At 45.7% G+C, this 21,355-nt stretch overlaps 1 protein-coding gene across 2 annotated transcripts in view; it reads right to left on the bottom strand.

Moving 5' to 3' along the window:
- Positions 1-21,355, bottom strand: part of LOC109864341 (laminin subunit beta-1-like) — a 38,244-nt gene that overhangs the window by 16,700 nt on the left and 189 nt on the right. The window contains exons 2-21 of one of the 2 annotated variants that reach the window (XM_020452069.2): positions 20,935-21,143; positions 20,029-20,201; positions 15,742-15,880; positions 5,921-5,994; positions 5,390-5,578; positions 5,176-5,239; positions 4,476-4,678; positions 4,197-4,317; positions 3,706-3,894; positions 3,229-3,405; positions 2,987-3,099; positions 2,828-2,907; positions 2,471-2,606; positions 2,197-2,355; positions 1,932-2,068; positions 1,657-1,777; positions 1,231-1,417; positions 840-983; positions 434-665; positions 105-268 (exon numbers count right to left, since the gene is read on the bottom strand). In XM_020452069.2, the coding sequence (XP_020307658.1) occupies positions 105-268; positions 434-665; positions 840-983; positions 1,231-1,417; positions 1,657-1,777; positions 1,932-2,068; positions 2,197-2,355; positions 2,471-2,606; positions 2,828-2,907; positions 2,987-3,099; positions 3,229-3,405; positions 3,706-3,894; positions 4,197-4,317; positions 4,476-4,678; positions 5,176-5,239; positions 5,390-5,578; positions 5,921-5,994; positions 15,742-15,880; positions 20,029-20,201; positions 20,935-20,965 (2,833 nt within the window). In that variant the 5' untranslated portion in view covers positions 20,966-21,143. The remainder of the gene's footprint in view (positions 1-104; positions 269-433; positions 666-839; positions 984-1,230; positions 1,418-1,656; positions 1,778-1,931; positions 2,069-2,196; positions 2,356-2,470; positions 2,607-2,827; positions 2,908-2,986; positions 3,100-3,228; positions 3,406-3,705; positions 3,895-4,196; positions 4,318-4,475; positions 4,679-5,175; positions 5,240-5,389; positions 5,579-5,920; positions 5,995-15,741; positions 15,881-20,028; positions 20,202-20,934; positions 21,144-21,355) is intronic. The other variant, XM_031798683.1, reaches the window with a different exon arrangement.

Consider the following 21,355-nt stretch of genomic DNA (forward strand, 5'->3'; position numbering starts at 1 on the left):
ATGGTGTGTGTGACGTGGCGTGTGTGATGTGGTGTGTGTATGATGTGGTGTGTGTATGATGTGGTGTGTGTATGATGTGGTGTGTGTGTGTCTATCTATCTAACCTCTGTATCCAGGGCTGCAGACACAGACCAGCTGGTAGTTGTTGGCGGTCTGGTAGCAGCCGTCTGCATACTGGCGTCCGCTCCCCGGCCCATCTGGACACATGCAGGGGCGGCAGTGACCCCCCAAACCCAACACTGGGTCGCCATGGTAACCATCCAGACACCTGTAGGTACGGGGTAAGACATAATAAGAGGCACGGAAAACACTCACATACACACAAACACGGTTGGTACTGATAAGACAAAGCATGACAGTGAAATATGCAGTTGTGCTCTACACTGTGGTTTAGCTAGCTATTATTTTTATATGGTATAATTTCACACAGTACCTTTCACACATGTGCCCGGTGGTGAAGGCGCGGCAGCCCTGGCACTCCCCAGTCTGAGGGTGGCAGAAGTCGCTGTTGCCATTGCACTGGCAGGGCCGGCATTGAGGGAAGCCCCAGTAGCCTGGCAGGCATTGGGCACACTGACGCCCTGATGCCCCTGGCACACACTCACACTGACCTGTGGCCTCGTGGCAGAAAGCGTTCACAGAACCCACAGGGTTACACTCACAGGCTGGGGAGAGAGGAGTGAGAGGGAGGGAGGGAATAACAGGGAGAGGGGAAGGAGGGGTGGAGGAAAGAGGAAGAAGAGGGGGGAAAGGGATATAAAATACCACACAAGTTGGAATCTCAACGCCAGTCTCCCCCTGACCTTTAACCTCTGACCCCATGCTCGTCTGTCACTCACGTCGGCATCCTGAGGGGCTGAACTGGAAGGTGGCGGGGGCACAGCGGTCACAGTTCCTGCCCGCCATGTTGGGTCGACACCGGCACTGCCCGCCTCTGGGGTCGCACACCGCACTGAGCGAGCCCTGGGAGTCACACTGGCACGCTAGAGAGTAAGAGAGAGTAAGGGAGAGTAAGAGAGAGTATGAGTGAGTGAGTGAGTGAGTGGAACGCAGCAATGCGAGTTGTTGTTGCTGTATGAATATTAGGAATGCTTCAGGAAGAAAATGATTGTTCACTAATGATAAACAGACTCACTGAAAACATGCACTCTCATACACAAACATACAGACTTACCCCCCCCCCCTGCTTCCATCGAACCCTACACACACACACAAAGCCCCGTTTCCTACCCATAGCCCCCTGGTGTAGCAGGGCAGACACACTGAAGATGTAGTCGTTACAGATGTCCGTCATGGGGCTCTTGATGACGCTCTGGCTGCTCTCCAGACAGCGGTACCTCTGGAACGTATCCCACGCCTCCTCGCCCTGAGAACCCTCAAACAACTCCAGCTCACGTACCCGCGGCATCAACACCAACTAGAGGGAGAGAGAGGGGAGGAGGGAGGGAGGGAGGGAGAAGGGAAGGGTAGGAGGAGAGTAAGTAAGAGATGGATAAAGACAGAGGGCTTGTCGTAGAGATACGACAAGTCGGTTGTTCCACACTACACCGACTATAACATGACTACACACAGGGATGTTTTCCACACTGACTCGTGTGTTAGCGGAATCTACAGTTTATCAGACTGTATGGAGCGTGGTTTGCGACTGCTACTTACGGAGTCGATGAGTGTGTAGGGGCTTTGGACGTCACTGAGAGAGGAGTAGAGAGGCAGACTGAGACGCAGGGTGTAGTTCCGTCCCTTGTCCAGACACACAGGCCTCAAGAGCACCACATGTCTGAAACACACACACACAGAGGAGAGTAAGGTGTACGGTTGGAACGACAATAGAGGTGGTGTGTGTGTGCGTGTGTGTAAAGATGTGTATGAAGGTGGAAGTAAGGGTGTATTGTAGGGACTAGGGAGGAGATGGGTGCCACTTGGGTGCCTACCTGGATCCTGGAGGAAGAGACACCGACTGCTGATCTCCTCCTGGTAGCGTGTTTTCACATGGACTGACTGGCTGCCCCACTCTCATTGAGTATGGACGTATCACTCTGATCTCCACCTGCTCCCACTGCTCAGGCAACTACAGCAACACACACGCAATATCACACTTTGCAGACGGTAGAGAAACTGCGTGTAAGCATGTGTGTGTTCACGTGTTCTTTGTGTGTTTGCATGTTCGTATATGTGTGTGTGTGTGCGCATGTGTACTTGTGGTTCATAGCGGATCAGCACGTCGTAGTCCATGGAGTCAGGTAGGTTGTTGATGTGGAACTCCAGGTGGGCTCCCTCAGGTACGTTGACAAACCCTGCCCCTGTCCAGGTAGGACTACGGTTCAGAGGATAGGGCCTGGGAACCACCGTCACACCCTGAGAGAGAGAGAGAGAGAGAGAGAGAGAGAAAGAGAGAGATTTACGACCGATTTAAAAACGACAGAGACAAAGAGATCGAAAGAGAGAGGTCAACACACACACAGACACTCACAGGGCCGTGCTTGGCGTCCTCGGCCTCGTAGGTGTAGTGGTCCAGGGCGATGAAGTAGTATCCTGACTCCAGCTGGTCACAACGCCTCCCATACATGTGTTCTCGACACTGACACTGGCCTGATATCGGAGAACAACTAGAGATGGAGGGAGAGAGAGGGGGAGGAAGAGAGAGAGGGGACAATAGGGAGAGAGATAAATAGGGAGAGCAACAGAATGAGAAACTGATTGTTAGTAAATATACAATATCTACAGATTTCTGCAACAATGCACATCGGGCGAGGTGGAATTAGGAAGAGTAGTTGTGCTGTGATTGGATCATACGAGTAGAGACATGACGCGATTGGTTAAAACGTACTCATTGTTGACGGCTCCGCCCTGGTCGCAGTCACATGGTCTGCAGCCGTCCATGTCATTGCTCAGCCCCCAGTGACGCGGCTGCAGGAACAAATGAATAGAGATATAAACACACACACACACTGCAGACAAACAGTGACGGGGTCGGTAAGTCCCTCACCAGACACTGGTCACAGTTCCTGCCGGTGACAAGGCGTTTGCAGAAGCAGTTTCCTGTGTCCATGTCACATGGGCTTCCTCCAGGTAGCGTGCCCAGAGGGTTACAGGTACACTCTGCCAAAGACACACGTCAAATAAACAATGAGAGACAAAAAGATAGGAGTGTGTGTGTGTGTGTGTGTGTGTGTGTGTGTGTGTGTGTGTGTGTGTGTGTGTGTGTGTGTGTGTGTGTGTTAGACTCACGCAGGCAGCCGTTTGGGCCCTGTCCCAGGCCGTAGTGTCCCTGTCTACAGTGGTCGCAGCGCTCTCCCTCCACACTGGTCTTACAGCGACACTGTCCTGCTATCAGACCAGCAGACACGACTGTCCGGCCGTCACACACGCCACCCTGCAGGGAGCCCGCCGGGTCACAGCTACACGCTACAGACAGAGGGAGGTGAGTGAGAGGAAAAAGACAGGAAGGAATGCGAGGGGACAGGGAGGGTGGGAGGGAGAGTGATGAGGGAGTTGAAGGAGGCCGAAAGAGTTTGGGGAGGGTATGGGAGATGGAGAGACGAAGGAGAGCGAGAAAAGAGGACAGAGACTCCGACAAGACATTCAGACTTTTAAGTTCAGAGACAGAGATCAAAGGGAGAGTTGAGAGTTGACAGGTCAGTGGTCAAAGGTGAGGCCAGCAAACTCCTGGCCCTTGTCATGGGTCACAGACAGACGGTGACGTACGTTCACAGATGTTGGGGTCTCTCAGGTGTCTTTCAGGGTGCTGGTAGTAGAAGGGTCTGCACTGCTCACACTGACGCCCCGTGGTCTCGTGTTGACACTCATCACACACTCCTCCACTCACGTTCCCCGTAGACAGATACACAGCCATGTCAAAGTGACATGACCTGGAGTGGTGGTTACACTGGCACACTGGGAGAAGGAGAGAGAGACAGAGAGGGAGAGAGAGAGCGAGAGAGATAGAGATGGACAGGGGTCAGAGAGAGAGCGAGAGAGAGCGAGAGAGAGCGAGAGAGAGTGAGAGAGAGCGAGAGCGAGAGAGAGAGAATATTTTGTTTAAACATATTTTGCACTTCAAAAGACACTATCAACAGGACGGAATGAGGGAGATTCCTGTTGAATAGTTTGATATATCTGGAACGGAATGATCCAGACTGTATATATCTGGCACAGTGTGATCAGTGTGTGTGTGTGGGTGTGTGTAAGTGTCTCACTCTTGCAGGCATTGGTGTTGTGTCCCTCTGCAGGCCTCCAGGGCAGGTCGTTGTAGAAGTCCTTACAGTGCTCACAGTTCAGACCCTCTGTGTTGTGGTTACACATGCAGTGACCATGGACCTGGATATACACACGCACGCACACAGAGAGAGAGAGAAACACTCGTGTTAGAGGAGCAGGCACCGAAGACTAGAGAAAAGTAACTTGAGTCATCTCCCTCTTAATGGTCACGCAACCTATTAGGAGAACGTGTGTGTGTGTGTGCCCGTTTCACTCACCATGCCCTCTGTGCCTACATGTATCCCATCGACAGGGGCACACTTGGAGGCATGTCCGTAGCAGAAGCAGTTGCCGCGGACGACCATGTCGAAGAGGGCATAATAGTATTTCTCTGTGACCTCGTCTCTGGAGTCCAGCAGGTTGTCACCCAGTGTGTGGAGCTTACTAAACTGGACACGCAGGTTAGTGATCTTCAGCATGTCTACACACACACAATCAGAATAAAGGCAGACTTATTACCAGTCCTGATGTAACGGCCCATCTAAAACAGCAGTTATAGGAATGTATCTATAGGTTACTGTGTCTTTATAAATTAGGTTCTGGATCTTCTCCAAGCTCATCTCTGACCTCTGACCCTAAAGATGTGGAATCCTCCTTCTGAAGGCTCCCTACACACACATTCACCACATACTTAACATGAGGGGCTCTCTGTGTAAGTGTGCGTGTGTGTGAGTTTGGGTATGAATGAGGCGCTAAAGTGTGTGTGTGTGTGTGTGTAGCTTCTACATGTGAAATTCCATAAGAGGTGCCAGGATAACCTGACCTCTAACCAATGCTCTGCTGTGTTGCCTTGACTACCGCCACTACTAAGACTTTGGTTTTTACACTTAGAAAATGATTTGTTGCAGTACTAACTGGATCGTATGTAGCAATTAAGATATGCCACCTCTGGCCTGGTGTTGTACTGTAATGACTTACTCTGTATCCTGGGACTGTAAGGGTCTTCAATCTCAAACGCTGGGTCCAGCACCCTGAATATCACCTGATAGAGAGGGGTAGAGAGGGACAGAGATTGTAAAAATTTACGTTTCCTCGGTTGTAATTCAATGAGAGACTAACTCTGAAGCATTATGGAGCCACATCTTCTACCACCCCTCTTGCAAAAGCTCAAAGGCCAGACAGAGATGCACACCTCTCCCTCTGTGGATGGCTCTATGTCAGAGTAGCGGGAGTCACAGATGATGCCGTCCACTTTGACCATGGGTCCCACGGATATCCCAGGGAAGGCGGACTCACAGTCGTAGCTATAGTAACGGTACACCTGCCACTTCTTCCCAAAATCCATGGAACGCTCAATCACCATGGTAGCCGGACGGAACGTCTACCAATCAAAGAGATCATTCTAATTCGTAAACACAGAAATACAACAAATATAAAAGGAATAGATTCTTGACCACGTGACCCGAACAGGGAAAACTCTGTGTCCTAATATTAGAACACAGAAAGAAAAAGAGCGAATGAGAACAAGAATGAAAGAGAGTGTCCAGACCAGATCAGAGACACATGGAGGTTCTAAAGGAAGCTGAATAGGCTTCTGATGCCAGCAGTACAGAGTATAGTGTTTTACAGCAGCCCTCTCTACCATCCATCTCAAGAGACTAGGGACATTTTCCACATACCTCAAACACAGTGAGTGTGTGAGTGTGTGTTTGTGTGTGGCCACCTTAAAGGTCATGATGAGATGTGTGAAGTGGAACTCAGCTTCCAGGTTCAGTTGAATGGTCACATTCTCCACACCTGCAGCACAGGGAAACAAACACACAACACACACACACACACACACTGAGAAAGACATCCCATGACAGACATATCCTGCTTTATGTCAAGAGTTACAGACCCATAAACACATTAGTGAGTCTGCCAAAATCTCTGCTAACACACACACGACATTTGACTATGTCAATTGGTCTTTCTACCACACCCATGTGATGAATTGATCCGTTGCCGTGGTAACATGTGCGTAGTGGGATCTCATAGGGACCAATGCAGCGGGATAAGGAAATCCCAACCCCTGCTTTTCCGTGTTTCGTCCTTCCTGGTATTCCCGGACCATCTGGGCATCCGGCTGCGGCTCCTTCCATGACTCAACAATGGACACTTTATCCTCCACATCTGTCAGAAGACTCAGCAATGCATAAACAAACCCACTGTGTGTGTTCGTGCATGCATGGGATATGTGAGTGTGTGCTAGTGTTACGACTGTGTGTGTGTGTGTGTGCGCGCGAGGGAAAGCCAGTCCAGTTCCCATGCTCTCAGACAAGAATACCTCAGTCTCTCATTATGTTGCCCAGTTGCAAGTGTGTGTGCGAGGGAGTGTGTGTGCATGTGTGTATTACAGGGAACAATGCGGCCATGTCGTGTCAGCAGTGTTGATATACAGCTGTTTCTAAAACCTGTTCACTTGAGCATACCTGTATATCCTCTGCCCTGAAGCCTGCTCTGATTGGCTGAGCTGTGTTGCTCTGTGATCTGCTCTATTCACCGTACCGCCCCCTGTTCCCATGAGAACACATTTAGCACACACTGACCATTCTCTCACAGCTGGACTTCAACTTGACACACACACGAATTTGTTTTACTATCCTTGTGGGGACCAAGCAATTGATTCCCATTCAAAATCCTATTATTTTCCCTAAACATGTTTATTTGGATTCCCATTTGCTTCTGCAAAAGCAGCAGCTACTCTTCCTGGGTTCTACAAAAAACACAAAACATTACAAATAACAAAACACTGATACAAGGACACTAACACAAATTTGAAATACAACGATATACAAACAATACAACAAATAAATTATAGAAACAATACAACTAAAAAAAGGGATGTGTGGGTTAGTGTCTATGTGTGTATGTTTGTCCCCTCGGTTCCATGAGTTGTTGTTAAATCCACTTTTTAAAGATCATTTTGCTGTTTGCTTTAGTAATTGGAGACGGAAGGGAGTTCCATGTGATCATGGCTCAGAATAAAACTGTGTGTTGCCATCAATTTGTTTTGGACTTGGGACCTGTGAAGAGCCCCCTGGTGGCATGTATTGTGGGGTATGCACCTGTACATAGCCCATCCAACTACCTCATCCCCATACTGTTGTATGTACAGTGCCTTGCGAAAGTATTCGGCCCCCTTGAACTTTGCGACCTTTTGCCACATTTCAGGCTTCAAACATAAAGATATAAAACTTTATTTTTTTGTGAAGAATCAACAACAAGTGGGACACAATCATGAAGTGGAACAACATTTATTGGATATTTCAAACTTGAACAAATCAAAAACTGAAAAATTGGGCGTGCAAAATTATTCAGCCCCTTTACTTTCAGTGCAGCAAACTCTCGCCAGAAGTTCAGTGAGGATCTCTGAATGATCCAATGTTGACCTAAATGACTAATGATGATAAATACAATCCACCTGTGTGTAATCAAGTCTCCGTATAAATGCACCTGCACTGTGATAGTCTCAGAGGTCTGTTAAAAGCGCAGAGAGCATCATGAAGAACAAGGAACACACCAGGCAGGTCCGAGATACTGTTGTGAAGAAGTTTAAAGCCGGATTTGGATACAAAAAGATTTCCCAAGCTTTAAACATCCCAAGGAGCACTGTGCAAGCGATAATATTGAAATGGAAGGAGTATCAGACCACTGCAAATCTACCAAGACCTGGCCGTCCCTCAAAACTTTCAGCTCATACAAGGAGAAGACTGATCAGAGATGCAGCCAAGACGCCCATGATCACTCTGGATGAACTGCAGAGATCTACAGCTGAGGTGGGAGACTCTGTCCATAGGACAACAATCAGTCATATATTGCACAAATCTGGCCTTTATGGATGAGTGGCAAGAAGAAAGCCATTTCTTAAAGATATCCATAAAAAGTGTTGTTTAAAGTTTGCCACAAGCCACCTGGGAGACACACCAAACATGTGGAAGAAGGTGCTCTGGTCAGATGAAACCAAAATTGAACTTTTTGGCAACAATGCAAAACGTTATGTTTGGCGTAAAAGCAACACAGCTCATCACCCTGAACACACCATCCCCACTGTCAAACATGGTGGTGGCAGCATCATGGTTTGGGCCTGCTTTTCTTCAGCAGGGACAGGGAAGATGGTTAAAATTGATGGGAAGATGGATGGAGCCAAATACAGGACCATTCTGGAAGAAAACCTGATGGAGTCTGCAAAAGACCTGAGACTGGGACGGAGATTTGTCTTCCAACAAGACAATGATCCAAAACATAAAGCAAAATCTACAATGGAATGGTTCAAAAATAAACATATCCAGGTGTTAGAATGGCCAAGTCAAAGTCCAGACCTGAATCCAATCGAGAATCTGTGGAAAGAACTGAAAACTGCTGTTCACAAATGCTCTCCATCCAACCTCACTGAGCTCGAGCTGTTTTGCAAGGAGGAAGGGGAAAAAATGTCAGTCTCTCGATGTGCAAAACTGATAGACATACCCCAAGCGACTTACAGCTGTAATCGCAGCAAAAGGTGGCGCTACAAAGTATTAACTTAAGGGGGCTGAATAATTTTGCACGCCCAATTTTTCAGTTTTTGATTTGTTAAAAAAGTTTGAAATATCCAATTAATGTCGTTCCACTTCATGATTGTGTCCCACTTGTTGATTCTTCACAAAAAAAATACAGTTTTATATCTTTATGTTTGAAGCCTGAAATGTGGCAAAAGGTCGCAAAGTTCAAGGGGGCCGAATACTTTCGCAAGGCACTGTATCTTTATTTTGCTCCTTTGCACCCCAGTATCTCTACTTGCACATTCATCTTCTGCACATCTACCACTCCAGTGTTTAATTGCTATATTGTAATTATTTCGCCACTATGGCCTATTTATTGCCTTATACCTACCTTATCCTACCTCATTTGCACACTGTATATATACTTTTTCAATTGTATTATTGACCGTATGTGTGTTTATGCCATGTGTAACTCTGTTGTTTGTGTCTCACTGCTTTGCATCATCTTGGCCAGGTAGCAGTTGTAAATGAGAACTTGTTCTCAACTAACCTACCCGGTTAAATAAAAAGACAATCTGGAATTTGTTGTTTGTGTCTCACTGCTTTGCATCATCTTGGCCAGGTAGCAGTTGTAAATGAGAACTTGTTCTCAACTAACCTACCCGGTTAAATAAAAAGACAATCTGGAATTTGTGTCACAGTAATATTTCTTGTAAAAACTAGGAGAGAAGCAGAGAATCTCTCATTAACACTGAACCAGGAAAGACTGCCATGCATGTTGTTGACGCTAGTTCTGTACGCGCAGTTAATGGCAAGGCTTGCTGCATTGTTTTGAGCCAGCCACAGCTTTGTTAGGTCTTTCTTTGCTGCACTTGACCATATTACCGGACAGTAATCAAGATGGGACAAGACCAGAGCCTGAACAACTACTACAGTTGATTTATGTCAAAAAATACAGAACATCTTTTAATAACAGACATACCTCTCCCCATCTTCACAACAACTTTGTCAATTTGACCATGATAAATGACCATCCGATGTTATACCTAGGAGATTAGCTTTCTCAACTTGCTCAATAGTCACACTTTTTATGTACAACTCCAGTTAAGGTGTAGGTCTTAGAGAATGTTTTGAACCAAATACGATGCTTTTAGTTGTCGTCACGCCCTGATCTGTTTCACCTGTCCTTGTGCTAGTCTCCACCCCCTCCTGGTGTCGCCCATCTTCCTAATTATCCCGTGTTCTCTGTCTGTTTTTTGCCAGTTCAAGTTTTCCAGCATTTTTCCTGTCAGCTACTATCGCATCCCATCCTCTCTTTGCTAGTCCTCCCGGTTTTTACCTTTGCCTGTCCTGACCCTGTACCTGCCCGCCTGACCTCTCTGCCTGATCCTGAGCCTGCCTGCTGTCCTGTACCTTTGCTCCACCTCTGGATTACTGCACCCTGCCTGTCCCTGACCCAGAGTCCGCTTGCTGTCCTTTTCCTTACCCTGGATGTTTGACCCCTGCCTGTCTTGACCTGTCTTTGCCTGCCCCTGTTGCTACAATACAATAAACAGTGTGACTTCGACAGTCTGCATCTGGGTTTTATCTTGATCTCTGATAGTTTTAGATGTATTTAAGACCCGTTTATTATTAAAATCACCCATTCTGACACTGACTAACTCCTTATTTAGAATTTCAGTGAGCTCACTGGCTTTGGGTGCTGTCATGTAAAATCATCCGTATACTTAGTCATTCTAGCTTCTAGAGAAGAGTAATGGCCCAAGGCAACTTCCCTGAGGGACACTGCACTGTACATATCTGATCTTAGAGAAGATTATATCGAAGAACACGCTCTGGGTTCTATTGGATAAATAACTCTCCAACCATGTGAAAGTAGGTGATGTAAAGCCATAGCAAGTTACTTTATGATCAATAACATCAAAGGCTGCACTGAAATCTAACAATACAGTTCCAACTATCATCTTCTTATCAATTTAGTTTAACCAATCATCTGTCATCTGAGTCAGTGCAGTACAAGTTGAGTGCCCTTCTCTATATGCATGCTGAAAGTCAATAGTTAACAGCATTGTATTTGGGGTCAAACACAAACCTCTCCATCAGTTTTCTAAGAACAGGCAGCAAACTGATTGGGTGGCTGTTAGAGCCAGCAAAGGTGCTTTACTATATTTTTAGGCAGTGGAATTACTTTAGCTTCCTTCCATGCCTGTGGGGACACTCTCCCCCTTTTAGTCTTTGGTTAAAGATATAGCAAATAGGGGTGGCAATATAGGGTGTGTTAGTAAATTCAATCTGGAGTGCCAAAGCCCGCTCAGAGTGCGCTCTGGGCATTCGTAAATTCAGAGTGTTGTCAGAATGTCCGTTCATAAATTCAGAGCGTTTCGCTCTCGGAGCGTTCAGAGCGCACACTGGACGAGGAGTAGGGTTGATCTGAGCGTTCTGACCTCACAACGGCCGTCAAGCACCTAAGCTAACGTTGGCTAGCTACTTCGACACAAATGAGAGAACACCTCACTCTGACCATTTTACTCACTATAGCAGAGCTGGTTAGGCTGTTTTCATGTTATCCAGAGCTGACTAACTGTGCTACTGGCAACAATTTCAATCAGATTTTCTTTGCAGACATTTACTGAAACCGGCCATATTCAACGGGTGTTGAGCGTTCGTAAATATATCAGTTATTCTGCGCTCTGCTCCGAAATCGGAGTAGAGAGCCAGAGTGAATTTACAAAACGCACCCATAGTCTGCTACCACTCTCAATAGTTTCCCATCAAGGTTGTCTATACCTGGTGGCTAAATGACCCATCAACGATGTATTGGGTTTTCTGCCAATGATTTCATTTACGGTACTAGTCTTTTTCCATTGTGTTTTATGTCATTTATCTTTGTTAAGTTTAGTCACAACATTTCTTAATTTACAGTATGTCAACCATTTATGATATTTTATCAATTACTTTAAGCCCAACCTTTGGCACTATGGTTTTCCTTGTTATTGCCACAACAGCCAATGGAAACTGTTATTGCTTTGGATGCAACAGATCTAACACTATTAGTATGCACTCTATTTGGTTGATGTAACGTGTACGCTGGGAGTCGGGAAGCAAGTACAGGGAGTGCAAATGTACTAATATATAGAACAGTACAAAACAAGAAACACGGAAATCGTACAGACATGAAACAGAGTCAATTACACCTGGACAAAGAACTAAAGGTGTGGAGTGACAGATATAGAAGGTAATCAGGAAGGTGATTGAGTCCAGGTGAGTGTCAGGTGCACGTAACAATGGTGGCAGGTGTGCGTAATGAAACAACTGGCGACAACGAGCACCAGAGAGGAGGAGCAGGAGTAGACGTGACAGTACCCCCTCCCTGACGCGCGGCTCCAGCCGCAGGTCGCCGACCAGAGGGCCGGTCGCTTCTGCTGAGGTGCGGGAACCTGTAGAGCCAGCTGAGGCACGGGACCCTGTAGAGCCAGCTGAGGCACGGGACCCTGTAGAGCCAGCTGAGGCAGAGGAACCTGTAGAGCCAGCTGAGGCACAGGAACCTGTAGCGCCAGCTGGAAACCTGTAGAGCCGGCTGAGGCATGGGAGCCCGAAGAGCAGGCTGCTGACGTCAACTCCTGTTCCGTATGAGTTCAAACTAAATCCACCTGGAATGCTCCAGCAGGGAAACTCCTTCCCCTTCCTGTGCCTCATCGTCCCTGGTCCCATCTATCAATTTACTTTGTTACTGATATCCCCTCTGACGGTTTCACCACCATTTTGGTGGTTGTGGATAGATTTTCTAAATCCTATAATTTAATCCCTCTTTCTGGTCTCCCTACTGCTCTCCAGGTCACTGAAGCACTATTCCAGCAGGTCTTCCGGCATTATGGCCTTCTGGAGGACATTGTCTCCAACCGTGGCCCCCAATTCACATCACGGGTATGGAGAGTCTTTATGGAGAAGCTTGGGGTCACGGTCAGCCTCACTTCCGGGTATAGACGTCAGTCCAACGGGGCAGGTGGAGATGAACCAGGAGCTGGGGAGGTTCCCGAGGAGTCACTGTCAGGACCGGCAGGGAGAGTGGGCTCGATTCCTTCCATAGGTGGAGTACGCCCAGAACTCGCTACATCACTCCTCCACTGGGTGGACCCCTTCCAGTGTGTTCTGTGTTTTCAGCCGGCCCTGGCTCCGTGGACCCCGGGCCAGACAGAAGCTCATGCGGTTGATGAGGGGTTCAGGCACGCAGAAGAAGTGTGGAACGATGCTCACGCTGAGACGCTGGTTCGTGGGGCCGTTCAAGGTTCTCCGGAGGGTCAACGAGGTGATGAATAGGTTACAGCTTCCCAGTCACTACCGTATTTCACCTTTTCATGTCTCCATTCTCAGGCTGGTGGCTCCTGGTCCCCTAGCTGATGCTATCCCCCACGACAACCCTCCACTCCTCCAGACATCGAGATGGGGTCCGGTTTATTCCGTCAGCTCTCTACTGGACTCCCAACGTCGTGGGGGTAGGCTTCAGTATCTGGTGGACTGGGAGGGGGTATGGCCCAGAGGAGCGGTGTTGGGTTCCTGTGGAGGACATTCTGGATCCTAACATCATCAGTGATTTCTACTAATCTAGTATAAATGGTACATTTGTGTACCCAATATGTTGAATACAAAAAGGTACACCTATTATCCAAATACTGACTGTATTTGCCTATAGCAGCACCGCAAAAGAATAGACTTTAGATGAAGCAGGTGAACATGCAACCACAACACTTCAAATACATTTGACATGTGATCTTCTCTAAGCTTTAATGGAAAAGGTCTCTGAATGTGAAGTACACAGCAACACCTCCCCCATAGGCATTCACGTCTTTTCTGTAGTTACAGTATATGCCTATATTGCTACAGATGTATCATCTAAGGAATTAGCTAAGTGAGTTTCAGAGATGGCCAGTATATGAATGTTATCCGATGTTAGCAAGTTACTGAGTGTACAAAACATTAGGAACGCCTGCTCCTTACAAGACAGACTGACTGATTGAATCCAGGTGAAGGCTATGATCCCTTATTGATGTCAAGTGTTAAATCCACTTCAAATAAGTGTAGATGAAGGGGAGGAGACAGATTAAAGAATGATTTTAAAGCCTTGAGACAATTGAGACATGGATTGTGTATGTGTGCCATTCAGAGGGTGAATTGGCAAGACAAAATATTTAAGTGCCTTTGAATGGGGTATGGTAGTAGGTGCGAGCGCATCGGTTTGAATGTGTCAAGAACTGAAATGCTGCTGGGTTTTTCACACTCAACAGTTTCCCGTGTGTGTTAAGAATGGTCCCCCCACCCAAAGGACATCCAGCCAACTTGACACAACTGTGGGAAGCATTGGAGTCATCACGGGCCAGCATCCCTGTGGAACGCTTTCAACACAGTGTAGTGTCGTGAATTAAAGCTGTTCTGAGGGCAAAACGTTGTGCAACTCAATATTAGGAAGGTGTTACTAATGTTTTGTAAACTCAGCGTATATTAATATGGGCTATTCTAAGGCATCTCCTTGGTAGCTTATCGGAGTAAAACTATATATATATATTTACATGTGTGTGTGATGTTGGGCTGAATCTACTGGCCCTGAGACTTGGCTCTCTCATTCCTCCCAGTCTTTTGGGAGGGAGGTTGGACAATGAGCCTGTTGTAGGAGATGTAAGCAATGTTCCCATGCTCTCTGGCAGCTTTCATAACTGGGATAATTTATTTTTCCGACTCTGGCGCACAGCTTCAGAGAAGTCCTCTTTGAAGAAGATTCCTCAAAGTTCTTGGCTCTGTCATTTCTCCCAAGCTTTTGCAAGGGAGGGTGGACAATGAACCTGTTGTAGCGGATGTAAGCAATGTTCCCATGCTCTCTGGCAGGTTTCATAGCTGGGATAAGTTATTTTCCCCACCTCTGGCGCACAGCTTCCGAGAAGTCCTCTTTGAGGAAGATTCCTCAATGTTCTTGGCTCTCTCCAGAACAGCCATCTTGTCCTTAAACCTCAGGAACTCGACCACTATCGGTCTGGGTCTGTCACCTGGGCCGGATTACATGCTTTCCAGACCTGTGGGCTCGCTCCACCTCAATCTCCATATGATCCATCTGCAGCTTTTCAGTGATCATTTTTCATACTTTTCAGACTCGCCCAGTTCTCATGTGAAGACTCTGGTATGCCGTCCACAACAATGGTATTCCTCCTGGATTGTCCCCCTAAATAGTCCGTTTTCCCAGTCATTGTTAATAAGGACTCATGCTAATGTCATCTCGAGAGGACTTTGTTTGTCGTCATCTTGCTGCATGTCTCTTTCAGGACATACACCTCTCCCTTGGAGAACTGCAAACTGTTCTTACATTTCTGGACCTCTCCATTAGTATCTGGACTAAGCTCTTAAAAGCTATTTTCCTGTTCTAACAACTGCTTGTAAAAATCATTTTCGTTCATTTAAAAGATCAATCACCTGTGATAGAGAAACACCGTCCTCTCCATACCTTCCACCTTTGGCTTTGGATGCCATGGTAGCAATGTAGGACAACGCTGGTACTCCACGCAGTTCCAGACAGGGCCGATCGCAGGGCAGATTTAAACAGAAACAACCACCAGGGATTTAGACGGCCACAATCCGCAATCCCAGCCACAAGGGCTAATCGCGGACTGTGTTCAAGCTGTCAAGGAAACCTTGCTATGCCAAGCAGCTCTTCAAACTTTAGGTTGGCAGGATCTCTGGAAAGATATAGTGGTCCCAGAAACTGAGGCTAACCTCGTCACGGGATCCAAATTCAAAAAAGGTAGCTAGTAACCAAACTTTTTCAATAGAACACTTTTTCAGAGACTTTCAAAGCAACAAACCGAGCTCTCCCTCGTTCCGCCCTCGTTCCATGTTCAATATGTGATGTCCATACCCTAACCCTAATTGTAACCCTAAACCTAACCCTTGTGGGGACCGGCGAAATGTCCCCACTTGTCTGAATGTTCCTAAAATTTACTAGTAAAACCAAAAGCATGCGCACACACACACACATTCTCACCATTCTCAGACTGCCACCAGGTCTTGAGGCGGTTGGGGGCAAAGGTGGTGACCAAGTTTTCGATGCTGTGGCTGGTCGTGTGGTTCAGCCTCTCATCATACATCTCCCTGGAGTCACACACAAAACACTTCTTCTCCTCCTACAGAGAGAGGGAGGAGAGAGAGAAAATGTCTCAGTACTGTGAAGAACATGATCATTCACCTCTGATTATAGAGCAAGAGTACATATGTTACCACTCAGTCTGTCATCACCATTGTCTGTGCGTGTGTGTGTGTGTATATCCTGTAGTGTAGATAGTTTATTCTACTCTCTAGGTTCACTGCCCCTCTTAGCAGCAGGTTTGTCTGCTCTCCAGATGGTTTGGCCTACACACACGGATTCTGAATTCTGTCTTCCACACACACACATATCCTTACTCTCTGCACTGTATCTTCCCAACATGTGTGTGAGTGAAGATTTCACAACCTCACAGTGTGACTTTCACAACATTCTAATTTTATTTAAGCGGTTGTTTTTACTGTATTGAAATGTGACCAACTGCTGGTCCAACTCCCACTCCCCTGTAGGCAAAGACTGCTCCCAGATTTTTTGGCACTAGACCCTCAGGGGGGCTCTTCTCCTCATCCCCCGTTCCCCTCCTCGTTACGATGACTCATCCTAGAATGTTCCAATGTTTCGTTAATCGTTCCACAGCCCATAACCACCCCCTTCACATTCTGAAATAACGGAATACTCTCGATCACGCTCTCTCCCCATTATAAGCACACAGGGCGGTGACTGTGTGGCACACAATGCTTATTGTGGAGGGAAATGCCAAGACTCCTACGCAGCACAATTCCATAGAGTCTCTCTCGTACACTCAAATTGCCCAAACATTACACTGTACTACACCATTACACTATTTTTTGCAACACAATTAAGTGTTTATCATGTACAGTACCAGTCAGAAGTTTGGACACACCTACACATTCAAGGATTTCTTTATTTTGACTATTTTCTACATTGTATAATAATAAGACACACTATGAAATAACACATATGGAATCATACAGAAACTAAAAAAAGGATTAAACAAATCAAAATATATTTCATATTTGAGATTCTTCAAAGTAGCTACCCTTTGCCTTGATTTCTAGGTTAAATGACCTGAAATGAAATAGACCGAGAATAGAGCTACAATGTTACTTTTGTACCTGCCAGCGGGGCAGGAGTAACACAGCCTTGGAACAGAAGTAACAGCGGGCGAGAAGTGCACAATATCGGTCTCATCTCCATGCTACTGGTTTGTAATGCTCGTTACTTTCAACAAATGTACCATCAGCCATAATTTCATGTTTGTGTCAATTTGAATAATTAATGCTATAGGTTCGAAATGTATGAAAATAAACCATGCGTCAACATCGTAATGCAACATTATTTTGCCTTACAATAGACTAAAATGGATCACAAAATAGCTATAGTGCATTCTAAAAGTATTCAGACCCCTTGACTATTTCCACATTGTTACGTTACAGCCTTATTCTAAAATAGATTAAAATGGGTTTTTCTGTCATAAATCTACACACAATATCCCATAATGTCAAACTAAAAAAACAGGTTTTTAGAAATGTTTGCAAATGTATTACAAATAAAAACAGAAATATCACATTTACACAAGTATTCAGACCCTTTACTTGAGTCTTGTTGGGGTATGACGCTACAAGCTTGACACACCTGTATTTTGGGAGTTTCTCCCATTCTTCTCTGCAGATCCTCTTAAGCTCTGTCAGGTTGGATGGCGAGTGTCGCTGCGCAGCTATTTTCAGGTCTCTCGAGATGTTCGATCAGGTTCTAGTCAGGGCTCTGACTGGGCCACTCACGGACATTAAGAGACTTGTCCCGAAGCCACTCCTGCATTGTCTTGGCTGTATGTTTAGGGTCGTTGTTCTGTTGGAAGGTGAACCTTCGCCCAAGTCTGAGGTCCTGAGCACTCTGGAGCAGGTTCTCATCAAGGATCTCTCTGTTCTTTGCTCCATTCATCTTTCCCTAGATCCTGACTAGTCTCCCAGTCACTGCCGCTGAAAAACATCCCCACATCATGATGCTGCCACCACCGTGCTTCAACATAAGGATGGTGCCAGGTTTCTTCCAGACATGATGCTAGGCATTCAGGCCAAAGAGTTCAATCTTGGTTTCATCAGACCAGAGAATCTCGTTTCACATGGTCTATGAGTCCTTTAGATTCCTTTTGGCAAACTCCAATCTGGAGTGACTGCCTTCTGGTCACTCTACCATAAAGGCCTGATTGGTGGAGTGCTGCAGAGAGATGGTTGTCCTTCTGGAAGGTTCTCCCATCTCTACAGAGGAACTCTGGAGCTCTGTCAGAGTGACCATCGAGTTCTTGGTCACCTCCCTGACCAAGGCCCTTCTCCCCCGATTGCTCAGTTTGGCCGGGGTGGCCGGCTCTAGGAAAAGTCTTGGTGGTTCCAAACTTCTTCCATTTAAGAATGATGAGGCCACTCAGTTCTTGGGAACCTTCAATGCTGTAGAAATGTTTTGGTAAACTTACCCAGATCTGTGCCTCCTCAAAATGAAATTCCTTCAACCTTATGGCTTGGTTTTTGTTCTGACATGCATTGTCAACTGTGGGACCTTATATAGACAGGTGTGTGCCTTTCCAAATCATGTCCAATCAATTCAATTTTCCACAGGTGGACTGCAATGAAATTGTAGAAACATCTCAAGGATGATCAATGGAAACAGGATGCACCTGAGCTCAATTTCAAGTCTCATAACAAAGTTTCTGTTTTGTTTGGGGTTTTTGTATTTGCAACATTTCTAAAAACCTGTTTTCGCATTGTCATAATGGGGTATTGTGTGTAGACTGATGAGGGAAAACATTTTTTTATTTTTTTTATCCATTTTAGAATAAGGCTGTAACGTAACAAAATGTGGAAACAGTCAAGGGGTCTGAATACTTTCTGAACGCATTGTACGTTAACTTTCTCATCTCACTTTAATGGGGATGTAGTAGGAGATGTTTTTCACCATTTTCAATGACTATTCATGCGTAGCCCTACCAAATCAGGTGTGCTCCAGCTGTCCTTGTCATGCGCACTCATGTCTTGATAGAATAAATGTTTTTATTCTCTTCACAAACTGCAAACTCATCATGCTAATCACATTTCCATGGCTTGACACGAGGTAATTGACCCCCAGAATCATAAAGATATATATTTTTATCCACTAACCTGTCGATAAAAGCTTACCTGAGAAGCTGATCCTACAATTCAATTGATTAAGGCTAATGCTAATGATGTCATATATCATTTTCAAACCTTCAGTCACGTGTTGATATTTTGCTAACATTATAAAAGCAATATGAACTAGAGGAGACAATGGCCTGTGCTTAAACGTTTTATTTTATTCCAGGTCATCAGCTAACATTGTGTTACTTTCGTCACACCCGTCTCTGCTATAACTGCACCCAGGCTAACACCCAAGGCTATCTAGCATGATACTTGAAACCTACAGTCTGCTGGGATTTAGTCACTAGATGGGTTAAAAAAATGACATGTGGAACCTTAAACAACCATACAACCCCCCCCCCCCCCCCCAATAAACTTCCTAGTCTGTGTTTTTACTTACATTGTGCTAAAAAAAACTTTTTTTTGATAACAAAGGGAAACATGGTTAGACTGGACAGTTTTTTTTGCAGGGAGCTCGTCCTCCTCATTAGGAACGTGGTGACTTCTACTTCATTCTAGCTTCTGTTTTATCTGAGAAAATGGGTGTTACTTTCATCCCAGCTCTCCCCTACTACAAGCTGTGTGTTGCTCTGTCTGTATGCTACGTCTTGCTTGTCCTATGTTGCTCTGCATGTGCTCACTGCTCAAAGTCTATATTGTAATCGTTTTTAATAACCCTCCCAGGGACTGCTTTTGAAAATTAGCCGGCTGGCAAAAAACTGCACTTTTATTGAAATGTTGATTAATGTACCTGTAAAAAATAAAATAAACTCAAATTAAACTCAAGTTAAGTTAGCTGGCTAGACTAATTTAACAATCTAAAAAAAAAAATTCTGAAAGGGGCTAATTGAGTGACTGTCAGTTAAAACGGCTGAGTCACAACCAAATTTCAAAATTGCACCTTGTGTATTCTACTATTCAAACTCTCAACAGTTGAGAACCAGACTGAGATCATAAATAAGCAACCGCTTATGTCGCCTGGGGAGCCTAAGAAACTGCTTATGCCCACCCTGTCTAGGTGTAGTACACCTATCTGTGACCCAGGTGTGAGGTGTCTTACCTCCAGGTGACCAACAATGCAAAAGCGTTCAGGCTTCTCAATGCCGCAGGTGGAAGAGGCTGTGAGCTGGTGCGCACGGCCGATCAGAAGGTCCCCGGTGGCGGGGTAGCAGCTCCCCTCAGTGCACACATCCCCAAACTCCGGCAGCTGCGCAAAGGACCGCCACCAGAGGGCTGCCGGACAGAAACAGCATTGAGTGTAGCTGATGATGCTGCACGGGCGAGCAAAACATGTCTGGAGTATAACTCTCCAAGCAACTATTATGCTATATAACTAAACTATTCCACAGTTAAAAATCTGTACAAATATTTTTATTTTCGACTTAAGAGGCGTCTCTCCATTGCTACCACAGGCTCCCTTTAGTCTAATGCATCACTGGGTATAAAAACATAACGGTCACATGATAGGCTTCCAGTTAATTTAATTGAAATCACATGGACTATCTTTCCAATCGATCCCTGTGGCGGGACTGTTTATGAAAACAGGCTGTTATGTTCGGGAACAACAACGACTGTGGGAAACAGTTATTGACTGCACTAAACAGCCTCTGTAAACGATAGCTAGTTGAAAAGAATGTGCCCAAAACATATTTAAACAAGCATAGTGGACTGAGACATCTGACATGTATAAACTGTTGAACACATTTAGGATGTTTAAATAATGGCTTACAGTTCCTCATTAAAGGGTATCCATGGTCTTGAATAAGTGACAGTGAAAAGTAACATGGCAATTAAACTTTGACGGCAACAGAAAATAAAATCCTCTATTGGATCTCTTCACATTTTACTTTTCCTCTTAAGACAATACTTGGCTTTTGGCTACGCCTCAAATGCATTGAGAATACTTTAGCTAGCTACCTGCGCAGTAGGAAAAGACGAAACACTTCCATGTAAAAACAATACTTACGCAAAAGTGATGCGATGAGCAATATCAACATTTTCGAGTGTTAAACATTGATATTTATCCGTCGGGTGGTTTTTGGCAAGTCCTGAAGCAGTTGCGTGCGTGAGTGTGTCTGTGTAACTCTGTTCTAGGAGGTCCTGGCGAGCCCCCAACTACACACCCCACGCGTTCCCGAGTCCCAACCCTCCAGCCTGGGTATGCAGCGCGGCGTGCTAACGAAGATAAGCGCACCACATTCAGCCAGGACTGTCTTTGATTAAATAATACAAGTAAATGACTTTACTTTTAATCTCGAGGTAAGTCAACAGACTGCTCTAGGTGTGTTGTCAAATCAAAAGTTGTGGTCAGTATGCTTGTTTAGGCTACTGAGAACATAAGAGCATATCAGTAGGTCTGTAGGGCAGACATAGGTGTAGCTCTGGAA

This window comes from Oncorhynchus kisutch, linkage group LG19, assembly GCF_002021735.2.
Source record: "Oncorhynchus kisutch isolate 150728-3 linkage group LG19, Okis_V2, whole genome shotgun sequence".
Lineage (NCBI taxonomy): Eukaryota > Metazoa > Chordata > Actinopteri > Salmoniformes > Salmonidae > Oncorhynchus > Oncorhynchus kisutch.